Source organism: Eptatretus burgeri, chromosome 5 (genome assembly GCF_056783735.1).
Source record: "Eptatretus burgeri isolate ZD-2024b chromosome 5, Ebu_testis_v1, whole genome shotgun sequence".
NCBI classification, from domain to species: domain Eukaryota; kingdom Metazoa; phylum Chordata; class Myxini; order Myxiniformes; family Myxinidae; genus Eptatretus; species Eptatretus burgeri.
Window position 1 is genome coordinate 75,544,832 of NC_140965.1, and position 14,722 is coordinate 75,559,553.

The following is a 14,722-nucleotide window of genomic DNA, read 5'->3' on the forward strand; positions in this document are numbered from 1 at the left end:
GTCAATCATGCCAACTGGTCTATCTCCTCATCTAAAGTACCTTTACCACCATACTAACCCTTCTTAAGTTAGTGATCATGAATCTATGTACCCATTTCAAACTTTAGGGACTGGTTTCACTGTTGCATCTTTCATGTTGATGGCATTTTAATTAGGGGTCACTCGGTGAAAACTTACCTTCAACCCCTTCTTATGTACCTTTACCACCAGAAATATTCTTAAGTTAGTGTTCATACATAGTATCATTCTAATCTACATTAAATGCAAGGTTTCATCCTCGCACTTTTTTATGTTAATTAAAATTTTAATTGGTTAAAGGGGTCAAAAGAGTGCGATTTTAGTTATAAAATTACATTTTACCGAGAACAGTGGCCCAAGATTTATTGACTTTGTATATGACCCTGTTGCATCTTTCTATAAACAACATTTCTGTGAACTTGTGAATTGAAAACCTGCAAAAAGGGTCATTAAGTCAAAAATGGTTCATCCGTGACCTTTGACTTTTCTTAAGTACACTTTCCACCACCAATTACATTCTTAAGTTGATGAATAAAACTTATATTGTCTGTGGGTAAATTTTAATGTTGGTTTTAGACTTGCACATATTATGTAAAATAAATGTCTAATTCGCAGTTAATTAACCTCGTTCTTAAGTACCCTCTCCACCACAAATCCCATTCTTAAGTTCAATTTTCTCATTCAGTGTACTTTCCTCTACCAAATGACACTGGTGTGATATTTGCACCCTTCATGTTGAACAAATACAATTTGGGGTGCGTTTTGTGGTGGCACCCCAACCCCACCCACCACTGGCGTAACTTAAGAATCGGGGTTTTGGGGTCCCCTAACCTAATTCTACAGCACTGGCACCCGGAACCTTCTGCACCTTCCATGTTGAACAAATCTCACCTAGCTCCCGGACTAACTGCCTTGGGATCGCTGTATGTTGCGTGCCATTGCCTTAGAGGCATGCGGTTTTACAGAACTGCAACAATATTTTGGATACAATGAGTATAGTTCATCAGTGTATCTCTTTACATTCCCCATGAGTGTGATGTCAACCTGCCCCAAAAGTAGCCTATCAAGAATCTTGACGAGCATTTCAACCTTCCATTGCTGTTTCAGGTGCTGATTATGGGCAGATCTCCAAGGAAACATGGTTGTACCTGGGTTCCATTTATGGTGGTGGACCAGAGATAATTATTGGGCAAGATTCTCCACACATTGGGGAGCGTCAAGGTTCAGCCTATCCCATAGATGGGTCAATGCGACAAGGCTTGCCTCATGGTGGAGAAGGATCATTGCATCAAGTGTTGCCAAATACCAATGAGGAATTAGCACCACCACAGGACTCTGTGCAAGTCAATGAAGAATCAATGCACCAGGTGTCGACGCACACATCCGAAAGGTTTTTGCATCCCAGTCAGCAACACCAGGATCAAGACTCTTCTCTTCCATTGGATGTGCAGATGGAGTTGGAAACCTCCGTGGAGTGAACTCTGCCTGCAATGACATTGTGACGTGCCTCCTGTTTTATGTCATTGCCAGTACAGTATAACAGTGGGAATGAATCATGAGCATGGAGGCTGAGTCACACAGTGACTGTAACTCACACCATATACTAATTGGGAATTCCACTACACAACAGGCAAAAGGTGAAGGTAATTGCAGTTGATGATTTCACTTGACATTCCACGTTTCCGAAGTTTGCTCCCCCTCCCCACCTTTTATTTTGTGTTCACGAGGAATGATTCACATTGGCTAACTTGCAAACATGTGCAGCATTTACCAGGTTTCAGAAAACATTGGCTTTTAATTTATACACTGTATTCTTATTTGTTTAAACTGTGCTTGGTATATGCTTTCTCTTGTGTAGAACGTGTAAAGTGAAAGTAAATTTCTGCAAGTGTGATGCTTTCAGTTCATATTGCTTTGTTCATTCAAAGATTTTTAATTGTAAGTTCCACAAGTACATCAAGGAAGGCAATTGTGTCCTGTACTTTTATGGAGAAAGCGTTTGCTTGCGTCTCTTGGGTCACAATTACAATTAGGATTGCCACCTCTATCAAAATTGGGAATATGGAAAAGCAACCGCTCCCATACTGACCCCTCAAAGCTTCATGTCCCCCTTTCTGCCTCTCTCCTCACACCACTCTCTCAATGCTTTCCCCTCATCTCACACTCTCAAACCTTCTTCCATACTCCACACACTCAAACTTTTCCCTGCACCTCACACACACGCACACACACAAACTTTCACCTTCCCCTCCTCTCCCTGTCCCCAAATCTTCCCCCACACTCCACACACATATTCCTTCCCCCACACCCTTCACTCACCCAAACCTTCCCCCACCCCTCAAAAGCCTCACCTTGTCTCTGCAAAGCCTCCCCCATACTGTACCATCCCAATGCCTCTTCCCCACTATCTTTAACTGTGTCGACCTCAAACATCCGAGGTCTCGAAACCAATAGATCTCTCAAACCAGGCCGCTTTGATAAACCAGACATCTGTTCAACAGAATCCTTCCTCCTACAGGACATCACCAACTCCTTGGTGTGTCTTACTGTCTCCTCTTATTTGATAGGCCTGAACTACACCCCAGTGGTGGAGTTGCACTTTACATCAAGAATTCAATTTCTCACTGCCCCTTTACTGACCTTATACCTCCCAATCCCGAAGAATACCTTTGGCTGCGACTCCCCCTCTGCTCCCACCTCTTGTTCATCTGTGTAGTGTATCGTCCTATCTATATCTCTGTCTCAGCCAACATGGACAAACCAATAACCACTCATCCCAACTCTTTCTTCCTCATATGTGGTGATGTCAATTGTCACCATGCAACTTGGCCAGGTGTTGGTACCTCTCTCACCAGTCATAACACTTTAGCAAAGGACTTCTGTGACTCCATGGGACTGACTCAATCTGTGAACTTTCCAGCCCGGATTTCTCCGAATGGCAAATCCTCGCTTCTGGACTTTGTGATGACAAACCTTCCTGCAAATGTCTCCCTCTCTTCCTGTGCTCCAATTGATTCATCTGTTCATATTCTTGTGGAAATCAACATCTCTGACTATTCTCTGAGAGCTGCCTCAATGCTGGCGAGTCTGACATTTCACTCCTGTGGTATGAATCCTGTGGTGAAGCAATTGCTCTGAAACAATTTGCCTTCTCTTCCTGGAAGGCAAATCCGACTGAAGGCAGTCGCAGTGATTTCAAAAAAGTCCGCAAAAAGTGTGTGTCCACTCTCAGGAGAGCCAGAAAACATGTCTAACCTCAAGAATGAACTTTCAAACTTGTCTCCCTCCTCTAAAACCCAGTGGCACCTTGTTAAGTCTGTCTCTAGAGCATGCATGCTCCCCTTCCGTCCCTCCACCCTCTTCAAATGGCACCACAGCTGACTTTGCTCGGGAGAAGGCTGGAATGCCTCAGTTCTGTATTTGCTTCCATATCTTGTGTCCCCAACCCCTCACTCTGTACCCATCCTTCTCTGTCATAGCCAACTGGTCCTGGACTCTGTGTCCTTTGCCTCCTGAGAAAGTGGAAAAGGTTCTTTCAACCCTCGACTCTGACTCTGCCACTAGACCGGACGGCATCAACTCACGTGTCCTAAGAACCTGCTCTGCTGGTCTTGTACATCCTCTCCCTGCCCTTTTCACCCTATCATTTGTGCTAGGTCTTCTTCTATCTAATTGTAAATCTGATATCACTGCATTACATAACTAGGACACTGTACAACGTCACCAAATTTGCCTCCGCTCACATTACTACATCATTATACATACTTGTATCAAGTTTGATTTAAATCCTTGAACCCAGATTCAAAATATTAGATAATTCTGGCTGCAAGACCATGCATCCGATCAGGTTGAAATTTAAAACATATATTCCACTTGACTAGTGGATCATAACTGTGATGTTTCACATCGATTGGTGAAGAGATTCAAGAGAAATAATATATTTTTTAAAGATTTCCGTTCAAGCCAACATGGCTGCCAGACCATGTAACCTATTAATTCTTCGTGAACACCCTGGTATCTCCAAGGCTTGGGGAACATGTAGGTGAAGTTTCCCCTCGATCTGTCAAGCCATTCTGGAGAAGATTTGTATAGGTTTATTCTTCACAAAATCATAGCTGCCAAACCATGTGACCTATGATGTCATAGGTAGAGAGCTTTTTGTTCCTCATGTATAGGCGATCATACCTGTAAAGTTTCGCCTCGATCTGTTCAGCTGTTTCGGAGAAGATTTTTGAAAGTTTTTATGCTAAAAACAATATGGCTGCCGAACGTGAGCGATGACGTCATCAATCCCCCACCCTCCCCCCCCCAATACAATTTAGCTCTAGATGACCCTCAAAAGTTTTCATACTAATTGGATAAAGAATTTGACATATGCAATTATGACATCATAACGAATGTCATCAAATCAAAAATTCACACTTGTTTCCATGGGGAGTCATTGCATGAGCCAAGTTTCAATATTTTTCCATGGAGAGGTTTCTGAGATACGGAGGTCTAAAGTGTTTCCATTTTTCCAACATGGCTTCCATACCACGTGGCCCATGATGTCATAATTATCATTAAAACATTCCACATGAGTAGTTGTACCTACGGTGAAAATTTTGTGTCAATCAGATAAGTCGTTGGAGAGAAAACAGAGAAAATTAGCATTGACGGACGTATATAGGACGGATGGACTGACAACTCGAAAACATAATGCCACCATTGACCAGTGACTTCGTCAGTGGAGGCATAAAAAATGATGCAAAAACTGATCCCCTCAACGACATCCCAATCAGCTTACTTCAATCATCAGCAAGGTCATGTAATCCATCATTGCATTTGATATGAATTCCTTTCTTTTCTCCAACAGCCTCTTCTCAGATTACCAATTTGGTTTCAGACCAGGTCACTCCACTGTGGTGGACATGCTGCTTCCACTTGCCAAACAATGGATGGAGGCCCTCAATGTCTTTAACACAGCTGTTCACCACCATCTCAGATCATCTCCAATCCAAAATCATGATCTTTTCTGCTCTCGTTTACCCTGCCCAAATCCATGCTTCCATTTTCCAGCTTTTCCTCCGTCCTTTTTTGTCTGCTACATTCTGATCCAGTCAGTGTACTAGCTCTTCCACGAGCCTCGACTATGTGTACAAAAAAAAAGAAAAAAAACAATGGCACTCGGTAGAGCGCATACCTCTTCCATGCTGACCAGTTTACATTTTGTATCCCATTGATAGACTGTATCTGGATCCGGACCTGAACCAAAATTTAATCGACTTGCTCTTGTCACTGAACTAACTCATCCACCAAATTTTGTTATAATCCGTCCACATGTTACATGAGATCAGGGCCGTCTTTCTGAACATATCTCGTGCTTGTCTGGCATCTTGCCTTACTCTCCAAATTCTCTACCTATGGCATTCAAGGCCAACTCCACACATCACTCACTGACTTCCTCTACTCTCGTAGCCAACGTGTGACACTTCATGGAATCCTTTCATCTCCTCTCCCTGTCAAGGCGAGAGTACCCCAAGGAAATGTTCTCGGCCCAGTCGTACTGATCTTCATCACTGACTCTCTGGAAAATCCTCTTTATCTAATTATGATGACTCCACCCTCTGCTATGACATCCCTCATCCTTCAGATATGCAGGCTGCAGCCTATTCCCTCTCTTCAGACCTTGAAAATAAATCACAAGCTGGTCAAACATTTGGAACATGTCTTTCAATCCTGACAAATCTCTCACTCTCACTATCTCTTTCCAAAAGGACTGTCTGGCAAACCCTCCTATCTACTTTCTCAATAAATCTCTTGAAGAAGTTCATTCATTCAAAGTCCTGGGTCTCACTATCAGCCATGATCTTTCGTTGGCAAACCATATTGCAACGTTGGCCTCCAAAGTCAGCCGCTGACTGTTCATCCTCTGTCGTTCAAAGTCCTTCCCTGGTACACCTGAACTCCGATCTGTCAACAAAGCCTTCGTCTGCGGCTTGATGGAGTGCTGCTCTCCCCTCTGGTCTGTCTCCCTTGCCTCACATCTTGCTCAGATTGACATTGTGGAAATCAAGGCCTTCAAGATCATTGAAATCTCCCACGATGAAGGTGAGTCGATGGGCTTATCACTTCACCATCACAGACAGGTCAGTGGTTTTCTACCGCCACCTTTCTGGTCTTGCACACACTGTTCTTCCCATGCTTTGTCCACCCGCCCTCCCCCCAAAGTTTCTGCAAGGCTCACACAGTCCACCATCAACTCTCTTCTGGTAAAACTACCTAAATCCAGGATCACTGCTCACCTCCACTTATTTGTTCCTCTTTTTTTCCCCACCAGTGGAATAGACTTCCACATCCTCTTCAATCATATTTTTCCCTCCAGGTCTTCAAGACAGCCATTCACCACCATCTTCGATCATCCCCAATCCAAAACCATGATCTTTTCTACCTTCGTTAACCCCACCCAAATCCCTCCTTCCAATTTTCCAATTTTTCCTCCTTTGAGCTTCCTTCTCCATGCATATGTGTTTTGCATCCTGTTTTTGTCTGCTACATCCTAATCCGTTCAGTGTATTAGCTCTTCCACGAGCCTCGACAATGTGAACAAAAAAAAAGAAAAAAGAACAGCACTCGGTGGATGCATACCTCTGCTGGGCTGAACAGTTAACGTTTTGTATCCCAATGAAAGGCTAGATCTGGATCCGGACCTGGACCAAAATTTAATCGACTTGTTCTTGTCACCGAACCAACTCATCCACCAAGTTTTGTCATAAACCGTCCACAACTTTTTGAAAAATCATGCTATATATCGTTTTTGGCATTGTTCCTCCATTGTGAAGAATCACTTAAGAAATATTTTAAAATTCTAATATCGCAAATGGATCTTCACCAATATATAATCAGTTCGTCCTTGTCACGCTCCCAACCTGTCCACCAAGTTTTGTCTGAATCCGTCCATAACTTTTTGAGATGTTTGTGTTTTTTGGTTTTTTAAAATTTTTGGGAATCCCAAAAAATTTTGGATATGGAATATTACTGGGACACATCTTGCTTGCCACTTAAGTAAGCTACAAGTGAAGGACATGTCAACTCAAGCAAGAGATGCCATTGCATACAATTTCCTGAGGCTAGTAATGATACAATAGTCGGCATTTTTTGAGAGTTATCAATAGTTTTTCATTTTCAGCTTTGAAGCATTTCTGCAATTCGTACGTCCGATGCGCTCTGAAATTACCGATCAAATGTGCACATAAAGTCACATTTCTGATTGTTTTTTTTGTTGTTTTTTAACACAAAATGCATTTTTCTCACGGCCAGAAGAGTTGTTGATCGACACGTTGAAGGTATTCTATCGGGGTGTATGAGAGGTGGATGACGAGTATGCTGATAGGATTGACTAGGATTTTTATTCCATTCCAAACGTGAAAAACAGGATATTAAATTGTTTTGTTTGAAGGTAAGCTGGATCAAATTGGTGAGATGCAATCATCAGGTTTTTATTGGCTGAGCAGGACTGAGCAGGTATGGTCCTGTTGAAGGATGCCTGAGTAAAGCACAGAGGATTTGATGTACCTGCTGCAACATTGCCTTTGGGAGTTCGAACAATTGGAAATTTCCAGGAGCAGCTCTGATACGATCCAAATATGACCGCTTCGTGAAAGTCAGATCAAAACTGTGGGATGTAAAAGTCAATATTTTCGCAGTCAAAGCGTACCTTTAGATCATGTGTTTTAGACCTTTAGATCATTCGTCATGACTTCCATCTTGGCAATGTGCTATTTTTCGATGATCGTCAGTCATGTTCAAATGTTAAATATTTGATGCAATCACTTCCCACTCATTTCACATCTTTTCCATCACTTCAACTCAACCCCCTTTTGGTGTGTAAAAATAAAGATTCCTCACGTGATGAAAGTGATCGTTTCTTGCTTCGTGACAGTTTGGTGAAATTGTATCAGATATTTTCAACAGTTCTGTCTTCAAACTGTTTGTGACTACATTCTTATAGCCCTGGATTCCGTGATGCATTCAGCAGGATTCAAGGTCTGCATAAGCATTCATTCAGAAATGCAAACATTCATGACTCATTAACATATGAATAAGGTGTACAGCTCTCACACCGTGGACAGGTCAGTGTCCTCTATATTGTTTACCTACTCTGACTTCAGCTGCCTCTGCTCTTATGGCCCTCCAACTCTCCCCAAAAACTACAGGATGTACATGTTCTTGCAGGCAAACCCCTCTTGGGTAAACTTCCAAAATGCAGGCTGACTGCACACCTTGACTCTTTTGTTCCTCCCTTATCTCATATGTGGAACCACCTTCTGGAAGATGTGCTATCCCGTTCTTCCTTCCAGGATTTCAAGCAAGCGTTGCACCACCATCTTGTGTCATCCCCATCCTGACACACAAGCTTTATTACCCCCATTCACCCTTCTGAACCCAAGCTCGTTACTTTCAGGTTGCAGTATTTATTTCCCTCCTCTATCTCTCTTGTTTTTATTTACTTTTCATTAATTCCTTGCTTATTGTGTCCAATAGTTGCCCCACTGCTTTACTGCCAGTTCATACCTTCCTTCACCTTGCTCTTCCATGAGCCTCAATCGTGTAGTGAGGGGTTCAGGGAAACCAATAACACAAATATCAAACTGACTACTGTTCATGACTCAAAAGGTAAGGATTGGACTCGGGCTCAGTTTTTAAGTACCAGGACTTAGATTTGACGTGACTACATGACTGTGAGCTATAAGTCCAATCAAACTGGGAACAGTAGTAGGCCGATTGGAAAAAAAAATTGGTATTATGTTTAGCCGAATATGAAATTATTGTAACATCATGGAGCACAAGCTATCCTGAAATGTACAAAAAGGGAGTGAAGTTTTTTTTAAAAAAAAATGGTACAAATCAAACTACTAAATTCAGTGGCGTGATAGTTCGTGTCTCCCTCGAGTCTGGAAGGTTGGCAGTTCAAACCCCGACCAAGTCGTACTAAATACTTTTAAAATGGTACGTGCTGCTTCCTCGCTTGACATTCAGCATTTAAAAGGATAGATCACAAACAAACAACCATAGGGTGGCAATCATAGTGCAGGCTTTGATCAGCCGAACTGACTCCTGTGTTGAAGTTCATTGCAAGGAATTAATATTGTTATTATTATTATTATTATTATCTCACAGTATACTTGGATTAGTACTGTAAAGTTATGTCGCCGAAGGTTTCACAGCCTCTCTTCTCGTGTCTTCCGAGAAATATTTCGTTTTCTTGCAGTCGTTTATAAAATATATACAGTTGCTTGACTTGTAACGACCAGCTGCGTGACAGCAATTCTTCATAGCTACTATTCTGTTATATTAAAATTACCTTGTTCACTTTAAGAGTAATCACTGTGTCACCACAAAACCTCGATTTAAACTGTTGACAGTTAACTCATTGCTTGTACAAAGACCAAGCAATTGAGTCACCAAACCAATTGTGCACAGCGACGCTCATCTCTTGCAAGAGAAGGCATGTCCATGACTTGCTACCACTTTCAACAAATCATCCAAGGACAGCTGTGTATCCCTGAAAAGTATGCTTCCTCAAAATTAATTCTGCTAAAGTCACTTATTTTGTTGCTGTACACTTACCACTGCCTTTATAATTGATAGTGCTGGTTGGATCACTCATATATCCTATATTCATCCAATAATTTGGCAAAAAACTGTTTTATTCACAGTTTTTGGAAGCTGTTTACAGTATTATGATCGTATGTTTGTGAAACTTTACACACATGAGAGCCTTTATTAAATGAATGGTGTGGGCTTCTGATTGTCATTGTTTTATCTCTCTCTCTCTCTCTCTCTCTCTCTCTCTCTCTCTCTCTCTCTCTCTCTCTCTCTCTCTCTCTCTCTCTCTCTCTCTCTCTCTCTCTCTCTCTCTCTCTCTCTCTCTCTCTCTCTCTCTCTCTCTCTCTCTCTCTCTCTCTCTCTCTCTCTCTCTCTCTCTCTCTCTCTCTCTCTCTCTCTCTCTCTCTCTCTCTCTCTCTCTCTCTCTCTCTCTCTCTCTCTTCTTATGTTTTGTCTGCTGTCATGAGAAAATGCACAAATTTGTTCTGTTCTTATTTGTTATCATGACCACTTGTTGTTTGGTATGTAGCACGTGGCTGATAGATGCATCATTTTCTGGAAGTACAGATGTGCCGCTGATGCATTGCCCCCCCCCCCTCCCTTACCAGTAAGCTGGTACTCATTTTAACGACTTCCGAAGGATGACAGGCTGAGTCAACCCAGCTGGGGTTATTTAAATGACATGACAGGGGCTCAAACTCAAGACCCTAAGATCTTAAGCCTGCCACCTTAACCGTCAAGCCAACACCAGGCTTGTCATAACCACTAAATCCATGCCATAGTGAAAATCAGAACTGACTACCTGCCATTTACACAAAAATTTAGTCAAACGTTTTTGGATACTTTTGTAATTGTGAGATACTCGATATGAGCTGCTGTGAAGTAAGTTGAACCATCAAACACCATAAGTTATGAGAAACGTTGATTTAAAGTTGAGATTCCCATTTTAAAATCATATTGAACAAAGATCAGTATCAGCCTCAAACATGTTAACAACTTCCATTGATATCCAAAGGTTATGCACTTTGTAAGATTATGAGCATGCACCACTCAATTTGGTGCTTCATGTAGAATAGCCCAGTTGACTTGTATAAGGTCATTTTGGCGAGCAATGTATGTATGTGTGTTCCAAAAGTTAAGAAAAACATGAGCATCAAATTCATCAATGTATGTACAGTGCCTATAGAAAGTCTCCCCCCCCCCTTTCAAAATTTTCACCTTTTGTTGCCTTATAACGTGGAATTAAATTGCATTAAATCGGGCTTTTTTCACCTATATTTACACATCGTAACCCACAACTTCCAAGTGAAAAACATATTCTACAAATTTCAGAAAGTTAATTTTAAATACAAAATGAGAATATCTTGGTTGGATAAGTGTGGCTCTTGTAGGGTTGGAATGAATGATTTATATTGGATTTATGTGTGTGAATGAGTGAGGGAAGGTTCATTGGATCCACGTCACTAACCTGTATCAGAGAGACAGGACTCACGGAAATTTGAAATCGGTAAATTTGGATGGTTTTGCAGGTAACGTTTGGGTATCTTGACATCCACCAATGAACGCAGTCTTGAGAAGGCGGTTGTTCACACGCTAAATTAGTTTTTTGGTTAAGGTTTTATCCCACAGCAGATTTTTATGTGTTTTCTGATATTTCCTACCTGCCCCAGGAGTTAGGAGTGAGGAACAAAGACATTTGCAAATATTTGAATTGTTGTGTTTAAGGGGTGTAGAACGTGAAGGAGAATAGGTAAGTTAGCTATGGCTCGCTTCCCACAGCCCCTCCTAATTTATTTCATCGGCTAATTAGGTGAGAGTCAGTTCGTGGTTAGGCCGCAAATGGTGACACCTGCACTGAACCTTGCCATTTTGCGCATGTCTACACGTGCAAATTGAAGTGCTTCGATTCCAAGTTCCACAAAGACCAACTCTGGGCCAAGCTAAGTACAAGAATAAAGGAAGGGTTTTCTTTTTATTTCGTTTCCCCTTTGTCTCTTTAAGTCTGTGTGTTGAGGCACTTCGACTTTCGGAGTTATTTACTTCAGGTTATCATTACCTTTTGATTATTGTCCTTTGTAAATAGAAGCTAGCCAAACATGCTGATTGGGTGGGGGCCCCGCCTTCCCGGGTTTCGTGCGAGCAAGCCATGCCCTGGAGGAGAAAACGGGAGTTCGGTGTGACGTCAATCAGAGTTGGGAGTTCAGTGAAGGAATGCACAAGTGCGGAGTGAGGGTCGAACGCGGTCGAGAGAGAACGTAGTTGGGATATGACCTGTAAGAACAGGGCTTTACGGCTGGCTTTCCTTCGAGGAATGAAGAAGACGGCATGATTCTTGTATCTGTGCTGAGGCGGTTTGGCTCGCGTACTGAGCAAGACGCTGGCCATCGACTCTTGGCTGGTCGTGTAGGAAGGACCTCGAGGCCTCGTGTGTATGACACCGAAGGGGACGGCACCATTCTGCAAAGAGCGTATCGGCAGGCGCGATAGACAAAGCAGCTGCCCGGGGTCTCTGGGCCTTGATGTTGAATACCACTGACAAATTGCCTGACGAATGTTCCCGCCGTGAGAGAGCGACTTGGCACCATTTTGCTGGCGGCCTCAGGGTTAGAGGGCGAGCAGCAGGTCCGGCGACCACCCCGTGTACCTCGTCCATACTCAAACCCTGGGCGTAACAAAGCATCTACAGTGACCTGCATTGCAAGATTAAGCATGTGCAAACCTTTTCCTGGCCCGACATCATGTGACTGTATCATAGCTAGTTATGATCGGTTACACGACGTAGTCTGGTGGACAAATGGGTAGAGTCCTTTTTAGAGGGTTAATGGTTGAGGTTCCTGGTCATGTCTGAGGCAGAGGGTTTTCTTTTTCCTTTTTACTATTCAACGGGATTCTCTTTGTGAGTCCACGTATCGTTGAATTGTTTTCATAAAGCAAATAATGCGGGAACTTCATGCTCTTGGTTTTAACATTCGGTTTTGATTTAACCAAACCAACATTCTGCCTCGTTCTAGTTCTTGTTAACTGGGCTGAGCTGGCAAGCTTTTTTCCCACCTTATTCACGTCGAGAACATTGGACAAGAACCGTGATTCTGATTTGTTATCTGGCCAAAACGAAGTTTTTGCAAGATATGTTAGTCAGCTTGTATGTTTTTTTTGTTTGTTTGTCTGTAATCATGTATAAAAAATTCTGCAGAGCACAGTTATCATTGGAAATTTTTGTAACTTCGCATATCAGAGGCCTATAGAGGTCCCTTTCAGCGCATAAAATTTTGAAGGTCAAGGTCAAAGGTCAAGGTCACTTTGTCGCAAATCACATGAGTCGACGAAACCCTTATTTTTGGAGTAATTTTGATTGGATCGTCTTCAAACTTCATGGGAATATAGTTCATGGTCTGGCGCTCAGCTGATTAATTTTTTGGTGGCGATTGGCCTTGACCTTCATGGTTAGCACCTAAGGTCAAACATATTTGACGCCAAGGTCAAATTTTCAAGTTTTAGTAACCATATCGTGTCGTACCTCAAATTTAACACCTCGATGAGTGCTTTCGAGATGTGTCAAGCTTGAGACATTATGACGTCATTTGGTGACGTTATGAGGCAAACGCATATTTTTCATGGTTACTCTGTAGAACGATTCTCATCGGAATCTCTCGTAGGCAGATATTCCTCAAGGAGTCGCTCTTGGTGGATAGCAGCTCTGTTCACCTCAGTGTGACCTTAAAGAAGTCACACGTGGTCACCTTTTGGCAAGATACGGGTCACCCTGCGGGTGACATTGGTTTTTATTTTTTTATCGACTACTTTTGATCACCTGCCGCCACATTTGTATTACGAGTTCGTCATTGGGCATCGACACAATGCAGTGACTCGACACATTGAAGGACCAATTTGGATATCCAACGGATCTGCTCTCATCTACCGTCTTCACGGTGATCATCAGCGATCTGCACTTCCTAGCTGTGGTGGGTTGGAAGCTTTGCTTCTGAATTGTTTTATCACAGCACACGGAGTACAACAATTTGCACAAACCAAATTTCCACAACATCTAAACCAGGCACAGTGTCTCCCTCTGGGAAGTCTACTTGAATGTTGGGAATGATGGAATCGTGTTTCCAATTGTAGATGTCCATTAAATAAATCACCAAACCTGCCATGTTCATATGAGGTAATCCCACAAGGGTCAGAGTCCACTCACTGGTAGGGATGATCGGGGAGGTCAGGTAGAACGAACCCGTCCACAGGCCTTGCACGTACCTACATCGTCGGGAGGTTTTGTTGCACGTGTTGCAAGATATCAAGGTTTTGGGCAAGTTGATCAGAAAGTTCTTTAAATCTCTCGTTGTGCAGAGGCACACCCCTTCTTCTCAGGAACTTTTCCAAGTATTTTTGGCTTCTTATAGAAGCTTTGTGAGCCATTTTCAGCAATGATTCTTATCTGGCGTGCACGATAGACATTCTCTGTCCCGATTACCCCTGTTGCGAGGAATTTCTGCGCATCCGCATTGAGCATTCTGGGGTGGATTACCTCATTTCAAAAGTCACGGTTATATGCTTTTGAAGCCTTTCAGGTTTATTTGTTGGGGGAGATGTGGAAGTACAGCACATACAAACTGTATGTTGATGACAGATTGATGATGTGGTGGGTTGGTGTATGTACAGTAAAGTAATTCCATCATGGCTGCGCACTGATCAGTGATGTGGTGTGTTTCTTGATCATTCCTGGCGTTCGGCTGCTGTTACACCTTTAATAATGCTCATCCTATCACCTATCTGGCCAGGAGATTCACCAAATCTTTCGGTGACAGCTGTAAATAAAGGTAGTTAACAACAATCTATTAAAAAAGGCAGTTAACCACCATCCAAATTTCAGTTTTACGAACTCTGTTAAATTATCCCTTCATTGACAAACAAACTTGATCACGCAATAGTGTAAGTGCAATGTTGATAAAGCTGTGTTGAACAAGCATCAACTTCCATGCTCCAAGTTCTTTGTTTGTTTGTCCTTGGAGGCTCTAAGGCTCCTGTTCGGTAGTTTTCCACTATTTGCAAATTACAAATACACTCTCCAGTAGAGCGAGTGTAATGGTTGGAGTCACGAGTGCAGACGCGAGAGGAG

General features: G+C 42.5%; 1 protein-coding gene across 3 annotated transcripts in view; it reads left to right on the plus strand.

Moving 5' to 3' along the window:
* USP33 (ubiquitin specific peptidase 33) overlaps positions 1-9,808 on the plus strand; it is a 185,595-nt gene extending 175,787 nt beyond the window's left edge. For all 3 annotated transcript variants that reach the window (XM_085882453.1, XM_085882452.1, XM_085882454.1), the window contains one exon: positions 1,126-9,808. In XM_085882453.1, the coding sequence (XP_085738579.1) occupies positions 1,126-1,496 (371 nt within the window). In that variant the 3' untranslated portion in view covers positions 1,497-9,808. The remainder of the gene's footprint in view (positions 1-1,125) is intronic.
* The last annotated feature ends 4,914 nt before the right edge of the window (positions 9,809-14,722 follow it).